The sequence below is a fragment of the Paroedura picta genome, chromosome 8 (genome assembly GCF_049243985.1).
Source record: "Paroedura picta isolate Pp20150507F chromosome 8, Ppicta_v3.0, whole genome shotgun sequence".
In the NCBI taxonomy this organism is placed as follows: Eukaryota; Metazoa; Chordata; class Lepidosauria; order Squamata; family Gekkonidae; genus Paroedura; species Paroedura picta.
In genome coordinates, this window is record NC_135376.1 from 52,956,538 (window position 1) to 52,983,244 (window position 26,707).

The window sequence follows — 26,707 nt, forward strand, 5'->3', positions numbered from 1 at the left end:
ATTATCACTTATTATTGCTATTGGTGTTATGGGATTTATTGATGGAGATTTTCTAAGGTTTGTAGAGGATATTAAAGACCCATCACATAGCTACAAATCTATGTTCTCAAGAAAGTTCCTAGGTGATCAAATTTTACAGGGAAAATGCCTTATAAATTATGCATGCTATTAAAATAAGCGACAACATTAGAATAACACCAAGTATGATCACTTTATTATTAAACTCTCTTAAATGATAAGCAATACCCTAGACACATCAAAACCCTTTAAAGCCAAAACATCAAGGGCCACTGAACACACACAAAAGATCCTCTCCTCTGTGGTGTCTTGAGGCCTACAGAGCAAAACAAACAGGATGCTCCACAGACAGCACTACTTTTTATAAGGGCAAAAAGGGAATCATTCAGTTCTTGGCCAAGGATAAAGCTGCCTGGCTTTCCTGGAAGTAAATAAAAGTATACACATCAAATGCACATGCTCTTTATTACCATTTAGTTAAATAGCAGGAAATGAATCAATCCTTTTTGAACAGCAAACCAGTTTACAATAGATAATACTAAAACAGGATCACAAAGCAACTACAGAAGCCACATTAAATGACATTCATTTCAACCCTAAGAACACTCTGCTGGGAGTAAGCCCTATCGGATAGACCTGAGTAGGATTCAAAGTAGATCAGTGTATTATTATTATTATTGTTGTTATTATTATTATTATTATAATTATTATATTTATTACCCCGCCTCCCCCCGAAGGCTCGAGGCGGCTTACATAACCCCGTCCCCTAAAACCATAAAATGACAATAAAAACCGATAATTTACAGTAATGGCAACAGCGATGGCGTAATCTACTCATTTGCTCTCCGCATCCTCAACTACGGAGGGGGGTGACGCTCTCTACCGCCAGTTTTTGAGGGGGGGACTGCTATCATAGCATACTGAATAATAAACCCTAAGAGGAGTATTCCTATTTCTGATAGATGCAGGAATCATGCCCAGTTATTAGAGGAACAAAGGTATTAATCACATATGGTGGCTCAGAGTGCAAAAGCTACACTGGAGGACCTACTTTACACATTTTAACTGCCCACTTGAGGCCAATAAATACAAGTGTTCCTTTTCAAATTAGACAGCAACAGACAACAGTCCAAACATAATTGTTAAATACTTTATCATATCGTCTTCTCAAGAAAAACACTTCTTCCCTTTAAATTCACTGGGCATGCTTCTTTAAAAGTGACTGTATAAGGTTAATAACAGTGATCACTCCCTGAGCATTTATTAGAATAGCAAAACAAGCACACATGGACTCTAAAGCAGCAAAGGAAGCAAGAAGGTGTTGCAGGGTAGAAACAACGAATATCTTAAAAACGCTTCTCACTACCACATATACCCATTGTTTTCAGCTTACTACAAGCTAACGCTAATTTCGCGAAGGAGAAGTTAATAGCTGCAATTTGGTTCTTCCTGGGTCAGAGAATAAAGCAGGCCGAAAAGCAAACATAAGCCTTCTTTCAAGAGACAATGTCATACTAAAGCTTGACAGGTCTACAACAGCCCCTTTTCACCACTAAGGAATTGCCCTGCCTTTAAAAAAGAATTACCAGCTTGTTTGCTAGTTCCGAAGGTCTTTCCTGGTGGCTGCACTTTTCTCAGAGATGTTACATTTCTCTAACACTTACTTCTCAATATTTTGACAGGAAAATGGGTTATTCTCTCCTTCATTCCAATAGTACCATAGCGGAAAGTGAGTTGCAGAGTCAGGTTGCTGGAATGCAACAGGCATTTATTGGTTGAATGCCTGCAACATCAGTTAATATTTTTATTTATTTGATTTGATTTCTATACCGCCCTTCCATATGGCTCAGGGCGGTTTACATACAACATCATAAGGGATACATGGAATGAATCAACATACAACATAGTCAATATACAACAATAACAACCAAACAGAGGTTCTAAACAACAATTTCAGTGATCCCAACAATAGCAACATAACAAGCTAAACTCTTTAGAGAGGTCAGGCTGCTTCAGGCCATGGACGGGATGTCAGACCTGTGGTCGGTCTCGGGCAAATGCATGGTGGAGGAGCTCCCTTTTGCAGGCCCTGCGGAACTATGGTAGTTCAGGCAGGGCCCTGATCTCTTCGGGGAGCTCGTTCCACCAGGTGGGGGCCAGGATGGAAAAAGCTCTGGCCCTCATTGAGGACCGAAGTGCTTGTTTGGGGCCAGGGATCACCGGCCAATACCTAGCATGGCACAGTGATTAGAGCACTCTGCTAGGATTAAGGGGCACGGAACTACAACTGAATTCGAGGGGACTGATTGGCTATTTTCGCAAAGATTTATTATATGGCTGTATTTGGATGTTTTGACACAATTTACTAATTTAACAGGATTAATTTTTGCTTATATATATTCCCACTGTCATGATGGTCAGTTCATAGTCTGAGGAAGAGTGCTTGCACTCGAAAGCTCACGCCTTGAATAAATCTTTGTTGGTCTTAAAGGTGCCACTGGACTCGGACAATGAGTGTTAATAACTAAGAAAGTGCACTCAGAAAAGTCCTCATTCAGTTAAAAGAAATACTTAAAAAGACAGCTTGCAAACAGCTTGATTTTGGTTGTTAAGATGAAAACATTGAAACTACATTTTGAAAGGGCAAAATCCCTTATATTGAACGGCATGGTGATTTCCATGATTCCAGTAACCTTTCCACTGTTTCATAACATAATTCCGTATTGGTTTTTCCTTCACCAGAGTCTCACAAGAATTGCCTCTGTCTGCACTTTGGTCAGCATTCAACAACAGATCATCTCCAAGGTAAAGTTCAATACAGAAAACTGCTTAATTACTTCTGAGCTGGAATAAGGTAATGGTTAACAAACTGGATTAACACCAGAATCAAGCCAGCTCAGTGTATTGAGACAAATGGTCTCCTTTACAAGAGAGAAAGTAATCTTGTGTAACCACCAAGCACAAATGGCAAAAAAAATCTTAACTTATAATTGAGAAACTCTCCTTTAAAGATTAAAAATGAAATATTCAAGTTAGATTTCACAGCGAACCTGAAGATTAAGCCCAAAAAAGAGTACTGAAGTACTGCTGAGCACTCTGAACATCCTCACAGTCGGTTTTAGTCTCCCTGAAACTTTGTGGTTGGATCTACCTCCTGCAACAGCTATTTTGGGATTGCACCCAACACCCTGAGTCAGAATTCCAAAAGTGCCCATTGGCTCAAAATTGTTGGTAGATCGGAAGAGAGTTGACAACTGTTTGCAGTGGGGTAGGAAGGAGTTTCGATCAAAATAACACAATGACAATCATAGTAGCTCAGTCAAACCAGTCAAACCAGTGAGACTCCCATGATGACAATTCTGGAACCTAAGCAGGTGAAAAATGTTTTCTGTGTTCTACAGGTGCAGATGCCATCCCATAGATGGACTGTTGGGAATACATTGCATTTGCGCCATCTCTGGTTTCCAGTCTTAATTAAAATGTTTTATGTATTGTTTGTTCTTCACATTTTATCATAATATAATTTAGGACTGATCAACTTCTACCATCTATGTGGTAAGTCAGAACTGTCTAAAGTTGTCACTGTGGCTACCCTATTTTGTGGAACTTCCTGTCCCTATAAATTTGGTAAAAGGTTTTTTTGTTTTGTTTATTGAATTTGTATGCCGCTGTTCCTTGCCAGCCAAATCACAGTGACTTACAACAGTTCAAACAATAAAACACACAAAAAGTACCATTAAAATCATCCCCGACCCATTCTAAATCCACCTTCTACCTGCCATACATCTGGAGCAGGTGTCATAGCTGGAACATCAGAGGAAGGGCTACAGATATTTCTCTCAGTCTGGCCTCAACCAAAGATCTGGCGTAAGAGCTCAGTTTTGCAGGCCCTGCAGAAACTGAGTCAGTTCCTTCAGGGCTCTCAGCTTTTCTGGGAGCTCATTTCACCAGGTAGGAGCCAGGACTGAATAGGCGAGTTTCACGTGGGCCAGGGATCTCCCGTCTATTTAAACCCATAGACTATAATGCCCTGCACAGAGCATAGGGGGTTACGCTGTCCCTCAAATACATTGGACCCAGACTGCAAATTGCCTTGAAGTTCAGCACTAAAACATTGACCTGGATCAGGTAAACAATTGGCAACCAATGCAGCTGCTTCAGCACTGGCTAGATGTGGGCTCTCCAAGGTATTCTCATGATAACCCTAGCTGCTGCATTCTCTACCAGCTGCAATTTTCAGTTCAAGGACAAGGGAAGGCCCACATAGAGCAAGTTACAGAAATCCAGTCTGGAGATTACCGTTGCATGGATTACCGTGGCCAGGTGTTCCTGGGACAGATAGGGCACTAGTAGCCTCGCTTGGTGTAGATCAGGGGTAGTCAAACTGCGGCCCTCCAGATGTCCATGGACTACAATTCCCAGGAGCCCCTGCCAGCATTCGCTGGCAGGGGCTCCTGGGAATTGTAGTCCATGGACATCTGGAGGGCCGCAGTTTGACTACCCCTGGTGTAGATGGAAAAATGCCAGCTGAGCCATTCTAGTGACTTGGGCCTCCACAGAGTGGGAGGTGTCAAGTCATGCCCAGATTCCTGGCCGAGTGCGAGATCTTCAGTTGCACTCTGTCCAGGGTGGGCAAATCCGCTTCCTGGTCTGACCCTTTCCTACCAAACCACAGGACCTATGTCTTGGAGGGACTGAGTTTCAGCTGGCTTTGCCTGAGCCAGACAGTCACTGCTTCCAAACAAGTGGCTAATGTTACTGGGGAGGAGTTGGGGCAGTTGTCCATCAAGAGATAGAGCTGGGTGTCATCAGTGTACTGCTTGTAACTCAACCCAAAGCTCTGGACTAGCTGGGCCAGGGTTTAGTCTCAGTTATCTTTCCTCAGCAGTAGAAGTAATTTTGTTCATTGACTTTTGGTGACCAGGGACAGGGATGAGACGGGTTTATTAACTGCAACTGGGATGTATGATGAACATACTGTTACCTATAACAAGCTCTGGGATGATGTGTAGGCTGTTTCTGAACGAGTCTCAATAAATACTATTGACACTAAGTAGAAAAACTGAAGAACAAATGCATTATCAGAAATTATTCTGACCTTTTATTTTCCAATGAGATTTATGACTCAGGGCTAAAGTCCCGTTTATTACTGAAGCAGCACAGTAAGGAGGTAGTATGCAGGTGAACTCCCCCCCCCCCCCATGAATAATAAGCACAAAGGTAGGAGTCTGTTCACTAAACTGTTACATCCAGTGCAGCCACTGAACACAGACTAGCTTCTACATTTGACACTAGACATGGACTCAATAAAGGGCAAATGCAGTCATTCTCCATCATACTGTTCCTGCACATATATTGAGAATTGCAAGAGTATACAAAACAAATGGATTACAGCAGAAGCTGACAAAGCATACAAACATGAGCAATATGGTTTGGAACCCTAACCAATCTTTACTGATCCTATATTTCTAGCTGGATCCAGAGTCCATGTTGGCAAGCAAGGGCACATTGCAAACTGTGAGGCCATGCCAGTCCCAGGGGCACAATTTCATACATTGTGTATGAGCCAGCTTGGTGTAGTGGTTAAGAACAGTGGCCTCTAATCTAGAAAATGGGGTTTGATTCCCTACTTTTCCACATGCAGCTGTTGGGTGACCTTGGCCAGTTACAGTTCTCTAAGAGCTCTCTCATCCTCACTTACCTCAAAGGGTGTCTGATGTGGGGAAATGAACTGTAGGCTACCATAAGCCATTATTATTTGGGTAGTAAAAAGCAGGGGAGGGAAAACCAGTTATTCTCTAGTAGGTGTCCAATCAGGTATCACCCTCCTGGGATTGCATTTTACTGTGAATGTACAAGTGGGGCACCAATGCATGGGACACAAAGTCCCCCTTTTTTCCTGTTTCCTTCTCTCCTTCCGTCCACCAGGCAACATATTTTTATCTGCCCCCTTGTCTTCAGTGTTCCTTATTTCCCTGCCCCTAGTAGCCTCTACCTGGGAAAACTATGGCCTAGTTGTACAGTAGGGAAACCAAAAAGATTTTCCCCTGTAGTCCCCTCCCCATACTATTTCCTCTTTCGCTTTTCTTGATTTCCCCTATATTCTCATTTTCCCACCCACTAACAAACCTGTAGATGTAAAATGTATTTTAACGATCTTACTAATGATTATTTTATGTTTTTTCAATCATGCAAGCTGCCCTGAGTCTTCTGGGAAGGATGGCATATAAACAGAATAAATAAATATCTTTTATTTACTCCCCTTCTTTAGCTATTTTGATATTTATTTACTCATTTATACGCTGCCTTTCATCACAGTGAAGACCCTAAACAAGGTGCATAGCTCTCTTCTCCTCCATTTTATTCTTGACACAATCCTATGAATGTTTCAGGTCATGACACTGAACTGGTGCAGCAGGTACTGTAACAATCCCATTCTATGAGGCATAACAATGTTTGGTCGAAACACAACGCAAACATTTCTATTCTACTTTTGAAGCAGCCTGATTATTCTACCATTTCGGCTCTTAATGTTACTGGCTTTTAATATTTTTCATATTCTCGATTAGCCAGCCCCCACCCTCTGTTTTTGTAAATTGCGTTGAACACTTCTCTTGCCCAAGATGTTGGGTCATAAGATAAACCAACAGGCTAATAACATCTCATACCATCTGGCCTTATTATCTCATCACTGAACAGAGCAAGCCTTTCTTCAAATACTACTTCCTTTGTTCACATCCTTCACAGCAATTACCAGGTGCATGCATCAAGGGTATATTAAAGACCACTTTATCTAAACTATGTGGGTACCATACACTCATCGAGATTAAATTCTATCTACCTTAAAAAAATTAAAAACAGCCAAACAGACAAAATAAGGTTCTTTATTTACAGAGGCCTCAAAGGTGCAAAAATCTGAACCAACTTTTAACAAGAATGTAAAGTAAAAACACAGTCAGTCCAGGGATACCGCTACTGCAATATCAAAAAGTGAAACTGAGGAAATGGCTTTGTGAACAAATAGCTTTCTGGGACCTGGGCCATAATGTAAGTGACTATGTTCCACAAAATACCAGCAATGAAGCCTCCTGGCTGTCCAACAGAGAATCTAACAGAACTCTTTGTATATAGTTCTAAATCCAAGACAATCATAGAGACCGCAATCCTATGCCTACTTACTTGAAAGTAAGCTCCTTTGCACCCAGTGTGCTTTATTTCTGAGTCAGGATATATAGGATCAACCTGTAAATTATGGCAGGTAAATCAAAAACTATTTGATATACAGCATCCAAAAACTATCCACTGATAAGGAAAGTAGTGCCTCTATACAGAGTGGGGAAAACATTTCTTCTTTGTATGCTCTGAGGCACTACAAATTGTAATTAACATCAGAAATGAAAAAAGATAATGGAGAACAGGAAAGGCACATAGGCTAAAAAAAATTATAGAAAGCAGCTCAATAGAGATTTTAGTCTTAACAGAAAATCTTTACTAACCAGATTTGTAAATGACGCTGACATCAATATACGTGTGCAAAGGTATTCCTAAAATGCTAGCCAGCAAGAGAGGTGAGACTGTATTCTTAAGTCATTTAGTATGCGACCTTGAGGGCAAGGCACTCACCTCAGCTTGTGGTACCTGTTTAACCAGGAAGTAAATTATGCTCACCTAATTCTCAGAGGCAAACATCACTGTTTTGTGACAATCTGTTGACAGGGGTGGGGGGAAGGTCGATTGAGGCATGTCATCATTAAAGCATAGCACATCTATCTACAAAATTATAAACTTGATGAGATGAGGAACAGGAACAGAAACCCACCGAGAAGTGACCCTGAAAATACAGCAAGCCTTTAAAAATGTACCAATGACAGAACGTGCAGCAAAAGAAGCCATTGGGACAAAATGCACCGAGCAAGATCAGCGTTTTCTGCCTAGTAACAGGTTCCCCAAACGTCTCTCCCAACCCACTCTCGATATTAATCAACATTCCTCGAGGTTAAAATCACCCGACCGGCACCTTTTCCGAGTCAGGAAGCTCTTACCAGCGTAGTAGGAAGCGGGGAAGCGGAGTATCAGTTGCAGCAGCATTGACTCCCCATAGCTTGCAGGGATATGAGAGCGCGACAGACATCGTTCTCTCTCTGTGTCTCTCTGCCACCCCGGTCCTGCAGCAACCTCCGAAGAGGAACTGAAAGCTGACACATCAACAAAGATGGCTGCCGCAGACACCACAGCAGTTTCAGCCGGAGGAGGAGCAGGGGCGGAGCGAGCCCTTATTATCGGCCGACGAGAAAGTGGGGCGAGTAGGCTGGGTGGCTCCGCGATGCGAGACGGTGAAGCGAGTGGGACGGCTGCTCCCTCGCCCACCTTTGCATTGCGTTGCCCAGCAGGTCGAGTCACGAGCCCTAAAGCGATCATTGTTCATCGCGTGACTGAGAGCCGTAGTAAACCAGAGGGAGGGGAAGGGATGCCTCCTTCGGGTACTGGGTGTGGAGAGTCAGAGTTGAGAAGATCAGAGCCGCTGGCCGTGTGTTGAGCCTGCGAACTTTCATCTTCTCTTCACACGAAATGGTTTATTTCAACGCGGAAACAAAACTGCTGCCCAATCCATGGCATAGCCTACAAAGCACTGTTACAGTGTAACGATAGAAGATACGGTCCATCATTTCCCCCCGATCCTTGCAGCCACTATTCCACTTGGTTTCAATGCTATTTACAAGCACATCGCAATACATACTCCTACAATGGGGATGCAGGTGCACTAAGCAAAACATAGCTGCATTACGCACCTGAACCGGCAATGGCCTTTCCTTCTCTTTACAAAACGTACACTTTCTGAGGATTACAAATGGAACTCCGGCCCAAAATGATCAGTACCTTCACCAGACGATTGTTTCCAGGCGCGGGGGGATTCACAGTAAAGTGGTACAGAAATGATGGAAGCACAATACAAATGTGCCTTTCTACTCTAGGAGCAGCTGAAACGGTTCTAAACCCAAAACACACAAATCTTTGTAAGGCACAGGGAAGCACAGATTGCAAATCAACCGTTCTGTGGTGCCATTGGTCGGTTAGGAAACTTTATTCAAGCGCGGTTCAGGTTGTATTTGGTTTTCACATATTTCTGGTAGTACCTCGGAAACACATCGGCGAAATTTGTTTGTGCGGGGTGGTATGTGTGGCTTGGAATTTTCTCCGTTTAGTCAATTTCACAGGCTTCCACTGCCCTGAGCTCTGTGAAAGGTACAAAGTAACAAGCAAAAGAGCGCCCAGATGCGCCATAAATAATCTGCCACATTTCAGGCACTATCCGAAAAACACACATTTGTCCAAAGGATAAAATAGCACCCCCCCGCCCTTCACGCGCGGGCACAATTTCAAGGCAAGAAAGCTGCGGGAGACTGTGTGTGTGTGCGTGGGGTGGGAGTCGGGGAAAACTTGAAATCCACGTGGTCCAAATCAGGCACTGATGAGAACGAGCAACTCCCAGCGACTGGCTAAAATGTGGGAGTAGGACCCGGAAGACCTAGGTTCAAATCCCCACTGAACCCTGATGTTTGCTGTGTAATCTGGGGCTATGGCATAAAAATGATCTAAATAAATTATAAGAAAAGGCGCCAGGGTTTTGCACGTTTTCCCGAGGTTCTGGACGCCTTTTATTCATTATGAAACTGTGAAAACACGTTACAGCTGCACTACAACACCTTGCAAGTGTCGGCATACACACAACGCGCCACAACTTCGTGAATCACCCAAGTTTAGGATTGCAGAAAGCGTGGTTAATCCCGTTCGCTCACTCACTCGAAGGCAGCCCTGCAACACACTGGCGGGCGCAACAGCATGAAATGCCAGCGCCCACGCCGCGATATCATGGAGCATCAGAATATTAGAAAGAGCCTCACAGCTGGGCGCGGGAAGGACCGTGCTGCGTTCCCACGCCCTCCTCAGCTCACTGGCGCAACACCCTCAGAAACCTCAACTCCGCATGCGTGCTCACCGAGACACAATCTCACGGGGCGGGGGCAATGAGGCACAGAGCGCGCATGTGCGGCACGAGGCAGTGGCGCGGGAATTAGGTGAGCAGAGCGGTTGAAGGCAGCTGAGCGGGTGGGGCGTTAAACCGATAGAGGCAAGGTCACAAAGTGCCCGGGTCGCCCGACGCCTTCCTCTCCGGCGAGCGTGCCCCCTTTCTCTCCCCCCCCCCGCGCAGTGTTGGGGGGGGGGATAGGGCCTTGCGCGTGCCCAGTGAGGGGAGCGCGTCCGGAGATTGCTAGGCCTGTTGCAGCCGTGCCTAGGCTTACCTGCTGTGTGCGATGGGCGGCTTGGTGTTAAGCTGCCTTTCGGATCGGTGCGGAGTTTCCGAGCCCAGAAGTTCGAGTTGAGGCTTTCTAGCTGGCTGTGGAGGCAGGGGGAGTGAAAGGACTTGTATGGCTTCAGCGGTGGCTTGCTGTGCAGGAAATGGCCGGCAACCGCGGTGTAGGAACCCGATTATCACCTGGTATTGGTTGCAGATGAAGGCTGCTGTCCTAAGGACCTTTTTCGGGGAATAAATGGAACTGAGTTCTGAGTTGACCCAGAGAGGATTGTTCCCTAAAGGAACTAGTCAGATCCATAGAGAAAAGGTTTATCAATGACCAACAGCTGCCTAAAGGCAAGCAAGAGCAAACCTCCTCCAAAAGTCCTTTTGCGTGGCTGCCAGACAGTCCTAGGGTCCCCTGGCTTATTTATCCGGCCATATGATTAATAATAAATGCCAGTTGATGGATTCTGAAATGCCTTTGAGGGTCTTCTGGTGAATTACTGTGGGAATTAGCTACTGCTGGGCCAATCTAGCAAGATTTTTCTGATGATGTGTTGAGGTCTTGCTGTGGGGTCTACTCTGTTTAGAAGTTGTCAGTCTCCAGATCAGCCTAATCCACCTGCTTAGTTTCCCGCTCTTGAGTTTTCACTTCTCATACAGTTGTTTCAGGTACATGAGCCTTACTAGATAAACAGGTGGCTCCTGACTATATTTCATCAGTGCATGTTATTTCCTGGAATCCATGCAATGACTGTATTGACTCCTCCTTACCCCATCTGGTAAGAGAAAAAAACAAGGTGGTTTAGTAGATGAAATTGTGGCAGCATTGATAACAGACTGCACTATCACCTTTTCTGATTGAGTTTCTTGTGCTTAGCTGAGATAGTATATCAACACATGACATTCTTAGTGTCCAAGGTCATGAGTTACATCTACCCTGTTGATTTATAGGGATATGGTTGTATTTGTAGTGGGTCTTTGAAGCTGGTGGGAATTCCTAACAGCATGTTCACTTAATAACACATAATGTACTTTGGAAGAGGCATGAATTTTGAAATAGTTTGAAGATTAATATCTGTAGAATGACTTTTCAGTTTTCTTTTTGATACAAAGGAATGCAGGAAACTAAATGGCATTGGATTTATTGAAATATTTTATCCTGTCTTTTTGCAAGGTTCAGTGTGAACAGCAAAATGCCAGCAGAAAAATACAATAGCAATGCATAAAATATCCACAATAGATACAGCCTAAAACAAATGCAATCTGTCATCTAGCATAGTTATGATTGAATAGTACTGAATCTGTTTTCATATTTGTCTTCGCCTCATGCAAAGTCATGTTGCTGTTAGTTGCGAAGTCGTGTCCAACCCATCACAACCCCATGGACATTGATCCTCCAGGCAAAATCATATTTTTCTTCATATGCAGGAATTCTTGATGATATACAGCAAGTTCCTTCTTTCATGATGCTGATTTCATTATTTTATTGCAAGGGCTAGGCAATTTACTATGAGAAGGAAAAATGGGGGCTTTGGGGAGGAAGCAACTTTATTTCCCTCCTCTTTGGCTATTGCTGCTGAGTTTCCTACTTGTTGCAGTCTCCTGCTTTTTTTTCTCTGGTTTAATTTTTTTGTTGTTTGCTCAAACTTCTTTTCCTTTTTTTGTTTGCATGTCTGACTACTTTGATTTCTAACAAAAATAGAGTCCAATAGCACCTTTAAGACCCACAAAGATTTATTCAAGGCGTGAGCTTTCGAGTGCATGCACTTTTCATCAGAGGCTCACACCTTGAATAAATCTTTGTGGGTCTTAAAGTGCTATTGGACTCTATTTTTGTGGTGCTACTTCAGACCTATACAGCTACCCACTTGAATCTATACTTTGATTTCCGTTCCTTCTTTCACCTGCCTGGTCCTTACTTTATCACTGACTTCTTTCCCACTATTACAGCATAAGGGGGGGAAGCAGTTTGTTGAGGGTGGACATCTGGAGCCAGTGGAGGAATGAGATGGCAGGTATGCAGAGGCAACTCACCTGCTCTTGCTCTTGACCTGTAACATTGTTTAATGTAATCTGTGCACAAGCACAGAGGTAATTCATGTGGTTTTTGTTACTTGTGTTTCAAAAAGTAAGTTTTTGTTTTTAATAGAAAATTTAAAACTAGATGTGAAGGCCTTGGAAAAACAGAAGGGGGGCTCCCCCCCTTAGATTATGCTTTTGAAAAAAATCAATAAAAATAGAAGATTTGGGAAAGCACTGGGGAAAAACAGTGTAATGTTTTCCATTTTAGAATGAAATGGTTCTTCTCACTAAAAATGTATAGCATTAAAAAAAATTCTAAAATTTTCATTCTTCCAATTAGAGTTTTGGGAGCACTGAAAAAAGCATGCATTTTTTCCCCTCTCTGTCCTGGAAGCAAAAGAAGAAGGTTGACTCTAAATACATGTGAAATTTTATGTACAATAGTCTGAAACCTTAGATAATGATGATTCTTTTATAATGTGGACATACACAAGATCTTCACTTTTTTGCTGAAATATAAATAACTTTGCCATAACTAACATGTTATGTATTAAATAATAATACATTATTAAAGAGTACAGTTTTGGGCAGAGCAGCCCTGTGCTGCGCTCGTGCTGTTGTGGCCTCTGGCAGCATAACTGTGGTGCTTATCAGCTATCTCCCAAAGGGGAAGCTTGTGTGTCAAGCAGACAGGCAAAAAGGTGGTTTTGTTAACCTAGGGGCTACTGTGGCAACTTCTGTGGCATTGTAGCTAGGTGTGGGCAGTGTGATAGACAGTGCATGCATTCATGACCAATTGGGTCATATGTTGTGGAGACTGAACCAAGCATCTGCCACTGGCAGGGGGTGAAGAGGAGCATTTGAGAGGAGCCATGCTCATTAAATAGATCAGCTCCCAGGCAGCTGTCAGTAGGGATGGGGCTATGACCTGACATACCACTGGGTACCCTGAGCAGTTTAACTGTACATATAGAGCATAGGGCCTCTGAGGACCGCGAGAGACTGCATTGCAGCAGTTTTGAATTTGTGTGTGCCCTTCACTCACAGGCAGCCATGCCAGTCAGCAGGGCACCCATGCTGTCAAGGATGTCGTTGTGCCAACCCCTGTGCCACCCCAGCTGGAGGACAAGCAAGAACAGGGGGTGCCAGTGGGGATTGAAATACCTCTGAGGGGTCATCCACAAGCTTTCTGATATGTTCCTGTCCCTCATCCACATCCCTTGTGACAGCAAGAAGCCCCTCCAGGTGCCTAGCAACCACTGTTACAGATCCTGCCAGGCTCTCCATTTGTGGCCCTAGGTGATGGCTTTCCACCACTCATGTCTGCTCTCTAACTATTCCTCATCAATCATGTTGGAAGTCCTTGGGGCATCCCAGTCCTCTATGAGCTGCTGCCTGCACAACTTGATGCCATGTTTACCCATGTACAGGAATGTACACTTTTTCCAGTGAGGAGGGAGATATGGCACCCATCAACGCAGGGTTTGTGGCACTCATTAGCTGCCCCAATGTTTTAGGGGCTGTAGACTGCAGCTACATCTTATTAATCATTCATAGGAATGAACTACAGGTCTACCACAGCCAACATCACTTCTACAGCCTGACTGTTCAGGCCTCCTGCAACCACCATCTTCATAGATCTTGTGACCAAGTTTCTGTGCAACATCCCTGAGATTCACATCTTTGCAGCAATCCAGTCTTTGCCTCCTGTTAACACCTGGCCATAGGGGAAAGGATGGCTCCTGCATCAGTACTGTTAGGAGGGGTGGGTGACCATTGGGCAAAAAGATTGATCCCTGACAAGCCATGTTGCATTTCACACAGATGACCAAGGATATGCCCTATAGCCATATTTGCTGACTACATAGCTAGAAAATTATTGTGCCACCTACAACCAAGCATGCCGCCAAACATGCATGGTGATTGTTTAGGCATTTGGCCAGCTGAAAATGCAGTTCTGTTGCCTCCACCATATAGGGGGCTGCAGAGCCATGCACACTTTGGTGGTGGCCAAAGTACTCACCATTTGTACAATGTTCCAGAACAAAGTTGGCCAAATTCTGACTCTCTGGATTTGATTGAACTACAATTACCATGAGACCCTGCCAGCACCATGTGGTCCGTGGATATCTAAAAAGACACAGTTTGGCCACCCCTGCTCCCAAACATTGTCTTGTGGTAACAGCTGCTGCCACTGCTTGCATGGGTCATATTGCAGGGTGCATGGTTGAGAGAATCTGATCAAGAGCAGTTGCCAAAGGCATTGACAAGGCAGGACCTATAGGGAACGTATCTGGTAGAAGAGGCATCTAGATGCCTGTGCTGCGAGCTGAGAGGAGCACACCTCTCAACAGTTTGGCTAAGGACTGAGCCCACGACTGGTCATCCAGCATTCCCCCCATCGTGTGCAGGAGCACCACCAAGTGCTCGTTGGACTCCCTATCCATGACCATGGCTGCCCCTTCCTACACATTGCACCATTGGCTGTGACCACCAACATTAGGGAGGACTGCTTTAAAGGACAGCCACAGCCCCCAACTCTTAGACCATTGCACCTGGCTGCAGGTGGGAAGTTGCAGGATTTCAGGTGTAACATGTTTGAATCCCCCTGGCCCATTTTAGGCTGCTGTTGAAGTCCCAAGCCCCCACATGGAGCTGCTAGGCTGTGGAAATGGTGTGCTTCATTGGACTGGTGGGATGCCCATGACTGCAACCTTAAGGATACACCACTCCTCAGATCTTGCGTTCTGCTGTTAATTGTGTTGTCCCCTGAAAATGGGAAAAGAAAAAATGACAGCAGAGCTAGGAACTCCCATGCCTGACAACCATTATTTAAACACGTGGATGTGGAAGAAAACTGGGGTCAGGGAAAGTGACTCCATATTCATGTGGATTGCTGATCCCTTTATGAAAAACCTCTGTGTACCCACCTCATGGGGGGGGGGAATTCCTACCTCTGCAGGTGCTGGGCCCTGAGATGAGAGCTACTGTCAGAGAGCTGGCTCTGCACCCATTGCAACAGCACTCCTGCATATGTGTGTGTCTCTCAGAAGCTGGATGCAGAAAATGTTCATGGTACTTATCCGTTTGCCAGACTATCACCTGACACAGTGAGTACCTGTGGCTTATTTTTGACTCCACATTTGAATAGCCACATTTCTGTAAAGCACCTGGGACCCAGGGGCTGTTCTCAACCTCCATAGGAACAGACCCTCTTGAAAATGACGATTTTCGGGTCAGAAGTGGGAATACTGATGTCAGAAACAAAGTCAGTAGCAGCCTTACTAAAGGGGAAATGCTAAGTCTTCCTTCAGTGCCTTAATGTCAGTGTCAGGGAGGCTAGATAGGAGGAGTGTATGTGCTCCGAGGCTGGGTTTTTCTTTGTGAAATTTAATCATATGGAGATTCCCTGAAAAGCAGGAGGAGCAATAGTGACAGCAGAATTAGGATCTTCTATGACTGGTAACCACTTAGACGTAGAAAAAAGGGGGGGGGTTATTGAGAGAACAACACATCTGTGTGGATTGCTGATTACTCAGTGGTACAAACTCTGTGCACCCACCTCACATAGCATGGGGCTCCTAGCTCTGTAGTTACTGGCCCTTGATATGATTGCAAGTAGCTAGGACCTGGTTGGTAGGCAGATGGCTTGCTGAAACTATGGGCAGGTGGGGGAGCGCTGTGTACACCCCTGCCTGCTGCGGTCAGGAGTGCAAGATGCTGTGACCAATGTGGCTTGGTGTCTGAGTTGTTGGTTATGGAGAGAAAGGGGTTGGTGAAAGGGTTGCTTCTTTAACCTGCTCATGTGCCCCTGTGGATCCTGGGAGAGAAGACGAGGTACCTTTTGGGGTAAAAGCTAAGAGAGGTCAGCCCTGAAGTGTGCACTTCATTCTACCTGTGGTATATACAGTATATTCCTGCCAAGTGATGCTTATTGTCTTCTCTGTGTTTTTCCTGCCACCAAGGTGTGCGTGTGCTTACTCTAAGTCTGCATGGAAGGGAATGATCAGACAGACACCCTATCTCATGAATTGTAGGGTGACCTGCTGTAAAAGTTTGGCCAGGGAACCATGATTAGGTGCTGGGGATGAGATGCAGATGGTATGGGGAAGGGTGGTAATTGGGCATGCCTTTCGTTGGTATCTTGAACTGTAGTCATGGCCACAGCAGTGTGTGTGAATGCATTTTGATTTAACATGGCTGCCAATGGGCTATGGCAGCATTTTTCGTTGGCACAACTTTGAGCTCGTTCAGGGGACCTGGAATCACTTAGGGAGCTGCCTAATTCTTGTCATGCTTCCTCAGCACGCCTAAGTTACAGTTGGTGCCTGAGCTCTGTAGCACACTGCCATGGTGCAGCTGTGCCAGTAATACTGAACAGTGCTAGCATCCTGTGCTGGCGTAACTGGCCTTTAAGCGTGCATAAGGCTTGGTTATGCCAGTGTTTATGTTACTAGGGTCTCTGCGCCATTTCCTCCCCCCACCCCCACCTCTTGATTTGTGTTGTTAGTGTAATAAAGTTTAACTTGGTATCCTGTGCCAGCATAGTGTACAGAAATTTGCAATTCTTTTTGAAGTAGTGGGTATAGTTGAAACTTTTCTAATAGAAAATGAGAATTTTTATGCTTTTACATCCCCAGCTATATCAAATAATACAGTTTTATAATCTAAATTATGAATGATACATTGTATATTGTTAAATAAGCTTAAGTGTGATGGGAAAGTAAGTCTTGCATCTATTCAGTTTCTCCCCAAATTAACTTTTTTACAAAAAAAAATATGTGGAAATAATGTTCTTTCCGTTGACTTCAGAATTTTGAGACATGTTATGGTGACTACATTCTTAATTTCATTAATTAAAAATTAAAATGATATTGTAACAACTATAAAAGTGAGTTATATTCATACAGTCTTATGTAAAAGTACAATTCTAGAAATGTCTAGAATCTGGTTAGTGGACTGGAGTCTGTGATCTGGCATTGAATAAGTTTTGTTCATCTTCTGTCTTATATTAGGACTGTGCTTGTCCAGGGCTGAGGCTGTCTTACAGCTACTGTAGTATTTAACACTCCAAGGGGAGTCCCTCCCTTGTAGAGCTCATTAGAGAAAGAATCCTCCCTTTCCCCTCAATTCTTTTTTTGCCATCACAATGTGGTGTCTCTGGTTGTCATTTTTCAAAGTTTTCTTTGTTTCTGGGGGACTTGGCAATTGACAGAGGTGTGCTGCAGTCCCTGTTCCACTGAAACTCACCCAGTCTCTAAGGTAAGGAGATCAGGGTTGGACTGCACAGAAGACTGAAGATGAAAACAATGTTGCACTTACCTGTAGCATTGTTCATTGAGATGACTCCTGTGCAAGCACACATCTCCCCCCCCCTTGAGTACATAGGATGCAGTTACATTCATGACATTTGCAGCTGTTCAGGAGGACTGGGGGGAAATCAGGGCTCCTCCTGGCAAAACATGTCAGGCAGGAAGATGGTCTCTAATAAGCTCTGCAGGGGAGTTTCAAAGAAATACCCAAGTAGCTCTAAGAGAACCTCTGGTGGCTGCAGAGCCCCAATTTGTGCTTGCACGGATGACCTCTCAATGAACAGCAGTGCAACACTGTTTCTTACACAATTTTTTTCAGCTGCTTTTTTTCTCTTTTTCTACTTTGTGAGCAGTTGCCTTTAAAGTAGGAGGACGTGGTTCTGATGTGAATATTCACAAGATGGCACGAAGATTGAATTTGAAGTGTCACGAGTTCAAAATCCCCAATGAATCATTGAGAAGCCCATACACGATTCCCACAGTCAGAAGCACTTTACCTGAATATAAAACATCAACACCATCCAAGAACTTCCTATTTTGTGAGCAGACTAAGGAATTCTTTGCAAATCGTGACAGTGGTTCAAGTGGAAATACCCATGTTGTGTACTGTGATGGTTTTACCAAGCAAGGGATTAGATCAGGTGTGAATGAACAAGAGCTGACAGGTGAGGAAAATACTTTGTCTTAATGTAATGAACCTGTTGTCTTTAGATAAAATGTAAGGTAAAAATTGCAATCTTTATTTGAAACATTAAAATTTATTTTAAGAAAAAGGGTAGGCTTTTTTTTGTGTGTTTATAAGTATTGTATTGTCTCAAGCACATTCTCAGCCACTTGCTGCCCACTGCCAACCAAGCCTGTCACCACTCATGAAGTGCTGCAGTCCAAAAAGTAAACTCAGGTTTTTTTTTTAGAAAATCAGCTAATCTGTGGAAAAATTGAAATATGGTGAATTACGTTACTGTCGTGTGTTAGGATGGGCATGAACTGAACCCCAAATCAAAATTCCTTACAATTTTTGCCCTATTTGTGGTTCAAGAAATGCATTTGTGACGTGTCTCCAGTTACGGGATTCCATGACTTTTTAAGGCAGTTCATGGAGTTTGTGTTGGTTCCTGGCCAGAACAGAAATCTACAAAAATAGCTGAGCAGCTGAGTGCTCACCACTGCTCAGCTGTCTTGAACTTTCTTATGCAGTCTCTTTAAACTGCTTCACATAGCTTAGCTATTTAAAGGGGCTTTCTTTGTCTGCTTCACATAGCTTAGCTGTTTAAAGGGGCTTTCTTTGTCAGCAACCTCTGGGGCTTGCTACCTAAGAAATACCCTTTAAGCAGTACAATGGAGCAATTTAGCTGTTTGGTTTATATGACTCAGAGCTATTTAAATTCTTGCTTTCTGCTCCCCAGGGAAAGCAGCAAACAAAGCAGAGGTCACAAACCCATATGAGCTGGTTCAGTTCACAAACCAACCTTCCAGTGCATATAGGATTGTGATTTGGTTTGTAGTTCAGAAACCAGCCATGAACCAAACTGCATAAAGGTGTTCTTGCCCATCCTTTATTCTGTGTGAACTAATCTCGCTTACATAGGATTAGAATAATAGAATTATAGAGTTGGAAAGGATAGTCTAACTGCCTGCACAATGCAGGAACATACAACTACCTGCCTACTTACAGTGACTCCAATTTCATGCCCAAGTGATCCCATGTATTAAGATGAATATGACTAGGAACATAATTGTGTTTTATTACCATTAAAACATTTTAATATTCTGAGATTTGTGTTTTATTCCTAAATAATTCCCTTTGATTTCAGTGGAATTTACTAACAATTAAATGCATAGAATTTCTGCTCTAGTTTATTATTCAGAAACAATGATAATGCATTATATTCATGATTAGAAATATATTACAATATTTTGGTGAATTAGATCTTTTCTGAATATTTCAATTTTAGAAAATCTGGAACATTTGAAAGGAGCAAGTAACTTGTTACCAACCTCAGCAAAGGAAAGAAATGCAGTGAGTTAAAATATTTTCTCCCTCTTCCCTTCTATCATAAAAAAACAATGTTTATTGTTTTCTGCTTTCTGTTAGCAGCAGGCTATACTTTATAAAAGTACATTTAAAAAATAGAATTGAGAAGTTTATCATGGTAACTTTTCAGGTCTTTCAGCTCCTTACTTATTGTATGAAATCTCCATGTAAAAATCAAGCTGCAGTTATTGCTCACAAGTAAATTGAAAAAATCCCTCTAACATGCATTGGACAGAATCCAGAATACTCTGAATCCCATTGATTTAAGAGCTTGAAGCAAAAATACACTGCTAACCTAATCTGAATCCAGTGGATTTAAAGTGCTTTAGATTGTACCCATTCTAAAGATAGATTCAAGTGGGTAGCTGCGTTTGTCCGAAGCAGCAGAACAAATTTAGAATCTACTGGCACCTTTAAGACCAACGAAGTTTTATTCAGGGTATGAGCTTTCAAGTGCACGCACACTATATTCTGAGCAAGTGTACAGGCACACAAAGGATCATACCTTGAATAAAACTATGTTGGTCTTAAAAGTGCCACTGGACTCTAAATTTGTTCAGTTCTAAAGAAAATTTGGTTTTTTTCCTCATAGATTTTTTTCTTGAAATGAAGTCTTTAAAAGCATCATTAATTGTATATATTATTGTGGACAAATATTTAATATTACAAGGAGGCTAAAAGGCATTGTGTATTGACAAATTATCACAGAACTCTGTCCCCTGATTCTGGGAGATATCATTGTGTACTGTATCTAGAAATGGGTGGAACTGCTCAATTCTATCCTGCAGAGAGTGGAGAGGGACAGCAGGACCTTTTTGCAATTTATGTTGGTTTGTTCAGAGTTGCTGTTATTTTGCCTGACATCTTTCCATTTCAGTGATTATGGATAGAAATGATGTCTTCCTTTCTGCAAGAGAGATGCATCAAGATGCAGGGTGGAGGTCCATCTCTGCCTGCAGACCTCCCTAGACCATGATCGATTCCCTGTGCCCCAAAGTTGCTATGGCAAGGGGAGAAAGGCAAAGCCATGTTCTCCTTTCTATACAGAATGCCTTTAATTTTGGAGTGGCCTAGAACCCACTGAAAAATTGATTATCCTGATCTGCTCTGTAAATGGCCTCATTGGAGTCTTGACTTCCATTGTGGGAAAGATTCCATCTTATTCTCATCTGCCATCAGAATCATGGTGTTGGAAGGGATGTCTAGTGTCATCAAGTCAAATCCTCTGCAAGATGCAAGATCATTCATAGTCTGTCAGAATGATTCTTTGTCTCCATATTTTAAGCCTTATAATTAATAATAATAATTATTATGATCTCTCAACGTTCTCATTTTTTCAGATTAGTATTTCTCTTTTAATTAACTTGATAATCATTACGTCAACCTAACGTAAGCCTGCATGTAGAAAATTGGGCCCCCAGATGAAGGAAAAAGATAAAATGAATTCAGTATGGTCACCACTGTTCATCTTGGCGTTAATTGTTGAGTGTTTCTGCACCAGTTCTTTCATCCAGTATGTGTATCAAGAAGAGCTGGTGCAGTATGCATAACATCATGCATGGCAACGTCCCTGGTTAAGGTTTCACGTCCATGACTGGTTACTAGGAAATGAGTAGCTTAATGTAGTGATTACCCCCTTCAGTGCTCACACGTTTTTCATCAAATATTGTTCCTTAAAGTGTGTTTGGAGAAGTGTTAATAGGAAGATATGTTGGAGATAGCCAATTTCAACACCTTTAAGGGTAGATATCAGTTGATTGTTTCAGGTTTAGTCAATTTCAGCTCTTCTACAAGGAACAGTTTTTCCTCCTCCTATACAGCCCCCTGATTATAATTATGTAGACTTTAGCATATAGCTTCAGGAGAAAGGATTTTATCCTATGTAGGACCATAGGCTGGAAGCTTGCAGTACTGGCCAGTGTAATCATAATATATAGCAGATTTAACAAGATAGACTGGTGCACTACAAGTAACACCTGTGCTGCTGTGCATATTATTTGAACAAGAAATGTGGGAAAACCAACATGAACACCTTTCAGGAATTAAGAGAACCAAGAGAAGAGAAAAATGAAGTCTTTTATTCATCTTTCTTATTAGACTGTTTAGAAGCAGCTCCATGTATATACAGGAACTTCTCTATTCTTGTTTCTTGGAATGTACAATGTAGCATTGCCTACCATTCTCTAATTACATACATATGGCTCTGCATCAATTTACTGAACTTATGCATTATTTTTTTTCAGAACTTGGTATTTCTGACAGTACTCACTGCATTTTGAGGAAACAGTGATTCACTTGCACATTGAAAATTGAGCATGCTCACTGTTTTCACTGCAACTGCAAATGGACATTATTCAGATCAAGCCAAATTAGTCACAGCTTTCATTAGAATTTGAGGGAACTGGTTATGTTCCAAGTTGTTTTTCTCTGTATTGTCAGGTGTATGAATGTTTATATTTGTCAAAATATGTATTATAGGTATCAGATTCAGCTTTGGTCCATGTAAAGCAGAAGAAGTTCCAGAGTTCTCCTGAGCATGCTTTATCAGCAGGATGTGATCCACAGTTGGTTAATTCACTAAATCCTTTCCTTCAGCGCTCATGTCAAATCTGTGGATTGTCTGGTAAGTTTCTATTACATAGAAACAAAAACATGGCTTATACTATTTGGTCTATTAAGGTTGGTATTATCTACTCTGACTAACAGTAGCTCTTCAGGATGCTAAGTGAAGGTTTCTCACACAACCTGCAATGTGATCCTAACTGGAGGTGCCAGGGATTACATTTTGCATGGACAATTGGTACACTACTACCGTGCTGTATTAATTTTTTGCCTCACTTAACTTTGAAATAAATTAACTACAGTGTAAGGAAGCTCGTGGACCTGGTCCTGGTGAAACAGAGTGCAGCGTTTGGGGAGGGCGTGGGTAGCCCTTCAGTGACGCAGGCCATGCGGCGTGGCATCTGGTATTGGCTGGCGAGGGCTGCTGCCACGTCCTGCTTGGGGAAGCAGCGGCTGGCGTCCAACGGCCGGCCCTTCTCTCCAGCACCAGTTGGCACAGGAACCCGGTGCCTCCTTGTGTTGGGTGCCACCGGCAGTCTGCCCTGGTTGTTGTGGCATCCAGAGGCGGCGGCTCCAGTTATGTGGCAGCTCCTTGTGTGCATCGGGAGAGGCACACGGGCAGTCTGGTATGGTGGGTGATGTAGGGGCTGGCCCAATCGGCTGCACCCTGATTGACCCGGATTCGCGTCTGGACACTGTCCTGGGGCTGGACACGCTCCACAAACAGAGCAGTTTCCCAATTACATATAGGAACCATGGATAAGGATTAGTGTATATTATTGCTACAGTAGGGCTGATGGAGTGCTTTCAGTCTGACCCATAGTAATGTTTAGATTGCTTATATTTGATTTCAGATAAAGCATTATATGTTCAAGCAGGTAGTCATAAAGAGTCCACAATGCAAGGCTGCCTTCTGCATTTTGAATAAGTACTTAGCAAGAACAAGGATGTTTATGGTAAAAACTGGAAGTTCAGTAAGATCACATCACAAAACATTTGAGGCTGTGAAAGGAATTCTATTTAATGTTAACACAATAAAGTGGCATTAAATATATCTTGTCAAAAAAATAAAGTAGAATGCTGAGTAATACTAAATCTACCATTTTTAATGTCTTCAGGGTCCTTGAGATGTACACAGTGTAAGCATGTGTATTATTGTTCTGTGGATTGTCAGAGGAAAGACTGGCAAGAACATAGTGTCACATGCAAGCCAGTTAAAAACAAGTAAGTTAATAGATTTAATACAGTTAAATTTTTGTATCAACATCTAGAAATATCCATGGAATTTAGTTTAACTTAGTGGTTCATTAATTGATGCATTTGAATACACAATAGAGTTACCTTTTGGTATGGCAGGCCCTAGGCCCCAGTAGGGGTTATATAATACCAAATTATTGCTTTGCTGCAGCATGAGGATCGGTGTAATCAATATAAAGAGCCTTCCATTTTTGTTAGGATGTACACTTAGATGCACATCTGTAACATTATATGAATAAGCATGCAGATATGTCACTAGGGGTTAGTTGTGATTAGTTGTCTGTGACCACAAGACTATTTCATAGCAACCCTGTGTGGTGGGTTAGTTTGAAATGGAAAAAATTCATGTGTGTACTTTTTAAAATTTACTTTTGTTTATTTATTTTTTGTTTATGTATTTTTGTTTATTTATTTTGTTTATTTATTTTTGTTTTGTTTATTGCTGCCTTTCTACCCAAGTAGGGTCTACAGATAACACCACAACCAGAAAAGAGGGCTAATAATAGATTGTGAGAATTATGAATGAAACTAAGAAGTCTTTACCTTCTGACAGAAGTGAGGGAGTTCCATAGTTTTGGTTCCACAAAGCTGTAGCCTCTGGACATCTTCAGCTGCAGCCCAATATAGAGTGCATTGCAACATTCTAACCCAGAATTTCTTTGGCATGTGCCATCATGGCGAGATTTTCCCCACCCAGGAAGGGCCACAGCTGGCTCACCAGCCAAAGCTAGTGAAAGTCACTGCACCCGTTTATTTAACAGTGTTTATTTAACAGTGCCATCATCACTCTCAAATTACAGTCACCTTGCTCAAGAATAGTTAATTGAATAGTGGATACTAGTCCCTTAACTCTCTTGGGTCCAAAGTAGGCTTCGTTAGGAGTAGACACAACTACTTGCTTCAAGGCAGGAGTGACCAACCTTTCTCTCAGGAAGGCATTTACAGCCTGCTAGTCCTAGTTTACTAGCTCTTTCAGCAGATTTAAGTAGCCAGGAGATCAAGAGTCATATAGGCAGGTGGCAGGTCTCAAACTGTCAAAAGTCTTGTCTGCTTCTCAGACTGAAGAAGCTGAAATGTACCTCAGAACACTGGACAGATCAGACTGTTGGGGACAATTCAGTACTGTCACTGATAATTTAGAACCCAAGCCAGATTGTATGCAAGAGATTTTCTCCACTAAGCAATTAACAGAAATATTGCAGTGGACTATAGACTGAAAACTAATAGACCCTTGGCCACTCAGAAAAGTGCTGCAGGTCTACATTGTAAGAGGGGCAGGGAAAAATTGTTTCTTCACACTGTAGAGCAGGCTTTTCTGCCTTGTTGGATTTGTCCAGAATCTTTTTCCACTGTTGCTTCCCACTTTTCCTCATCTGCAACCCTTCAGTAAACAAAACAATCCCCTACCTCTGTGCAGTTTTGGTATCTCTAGGAGTTGATATCAACTAGGGAAGTGCACACACACATGCAAAAAAAAAACACAAATAAAAAAAGAATTTGGGTATATTGGATCCTCCCAAATTGGTATTTCCCTATATCCCTGAAGATTCCTAGGCTGGCTGTTATGGGAACTTCAGCTTCCTGTTTTGGGCAGGAAAAGGGTTATCTGAAGTAGAGAGATGGACAGATCACAATTTCCTGAGGTTTAGACCATGAGTGTGCATTCAGGCCTGTTAACAGTCATGGGGTGACCTGATACTATTTTGGATGACTCACCAAGGCATGACACATAAAGGTAGTCTTTCTCAATCAGAGTTTCGTGAATCCCTGGGGTTTCTTGAATAGGTCGGAGTTAATTCATTTTTAATATTTTTTAAAAATTGTTAAACATTTGTCAGATGATATGACCGTATCATGAGCCTCTTGTGGTGCAGAGTGGTAAGGCAGCATACATGCAGTCTGAAAGCTCTGCCCATGAGGCTGTGAGTTCAATCAAGGTTGACTCAGCCTTCCATCATTCTGAGGTCAATAAAATGAGTACCCAGCTTGCTGGGGGGGTAAACGGTAATGACTGGGGAAGGCACTGGCAAACCACCCTGTATTGAGTCTGCCATGAAAACGCTGGAGGGCATCACTCCAAGGGTCAGACATGACCCGGTGCTTGCACAGGGGATACCTTTACCTTATGACTGTCTATGGTCATGTCAACCTGCTTCTCACCTCCCAAAATGGCCAATGATGGGCCTGCAAGGGGTGGAGAGGGGCTCTGGGTGGGTGTATACACAACTATGCTTCCTGACCATATCTTACATGATCCTGCTACTTCTGGAATTTCTCAAAGCTTGAAGAATGTTTCAGGGGTTTTCAACAGTAAGGAAGTTGAGAAAGACTGCACCAAGGCCTGGGTGGTTGTTATTGCTCAACTGCACCTACCCTACAAAAGTGTGGTTTAGCAGTTAGATCTTTATGGTAGGATCTTCTAAGCCAGTGGTCCCCAACCACCTGGCTGCAGCCCGGTGGCGGTCCGCGAAGGCCTTGGAATTGCCACGCATGCACATTTGCGGCCACGCATGGATCGCCCTCCCCCCCACCAGTCCACAACCTGAACAAGGTTGCAGACCACTGTTCTAAGGAAGCTCACTAGGTGATGTTGAGCCAGTTACATACTTAACATAGCTCACAGGGTTGTTGTGACAATAAAAAAGAGGAGAGGGCAATAATGTAAACTGTTTTGGCCCCCGTGGAGAAAGTTGGTATAGAAATGAAGTAAATAAATTATACGTATAGATGAAAATGGACTTCCTGAGCCTCTGAATCTGATCTTGCCTGAGACTTTGGAAAGCTCAGGTTCTGATCTTACAGGTGCAGCCACAGGTTCCAGGTTGGGTCCTGCAAGTACTCCCACATCTAACCCTGTATCAGACAAGTCCTCAGTTAAGCCTAGCTGGGCCAAGACAGATGAGAGGGTGGATGAGAAAGGCAGTGGTGAGGCCAGCAGTGGATGCAATTTCCTCTTCCTTGTAGGTCTCCTACTTGTATATTCTGTTTTCTGTGGCAAGGTAATATCTCCAGTTTTAATTACATATGCAGTACTATATTTAAATTGTATAAATTTCATTGGATCTCTGAATTGGCTGTTTTTGGTAAGAAAGAGTGGTTCTTTTTTATCGGTTAGCAGAAATGGATTAAAATTGGCACTAGATGATTTCTTAGAGGATATCAAAGTTGTTGTTAAGAGATCAGAAGATGGTTGGCTGAGTA

The 26,707-nt window shown here is 42.8% G+C and overlaps 2 protein-coding genes across 10 annotated transcripts in view; one reads left to right on the plus strand and one right to left on the minus strand.

Moving 5' to 3' along the window:
* The window catches only part of CCDC186 (coiled-coil domain containing 186), a 71,253-nt gene extending 60,774 nt beyond the window's left edge, over nt 1-10,479 (minus strand). For 2 of the 4 annotated variants that reach the window (XR_013233597.1, XM_077349826.1), the window contains exon 1: nt 9,820-9,959. Coding sequence is in view for 1 of the 4 variants with exons in the window: in XM_077349826.1 (XP_077205941.1) it covers nt 9,820-9,897 (78 nt within the window). In the remaining 3 variants the exon portion in view is untranslated. Of the gene's footprint in view, nt 1-8,060; nt 8,262-9,819; nt 9,960-10,319 lie in introns of those variants that run through there. The other 2 variants (XM_077349828.1, XM_077349827.1) reach the window with 2 other exon arrangements.
* The window catches only part of TDRD1 (tudor domain containing 1), a 54,124-nt gene continuing 37,410 nt past the window's right edge, over nt 9,994-26,707 (plus strand). For 2 of the 6 annotated variants that reach the window (XM_077349820.1, XM_077349825.1), the window contains exons 1-5: nt 9,994-10,094; nt 18,006-18,317; nt 19,608-19,672; nt 22,166-22,310; nt 23,368-23,473. In XM_077349820.1, coding sequence (XP_077205935.1) covers nt 10,004-10,094; nt 18,006-18,317; nt 19,608-19,672; nt 22,166-22,310; nt 23,368-23,473 — 719 coding nt within the window. In that variant the 5' untranslated portion in view covers nt 9,994-10,003. The other 4 variants (XM_077349822.1, XM_077349824.1, XM_077349823.1 and 1 more) reach the window with 4 other exon arrangements.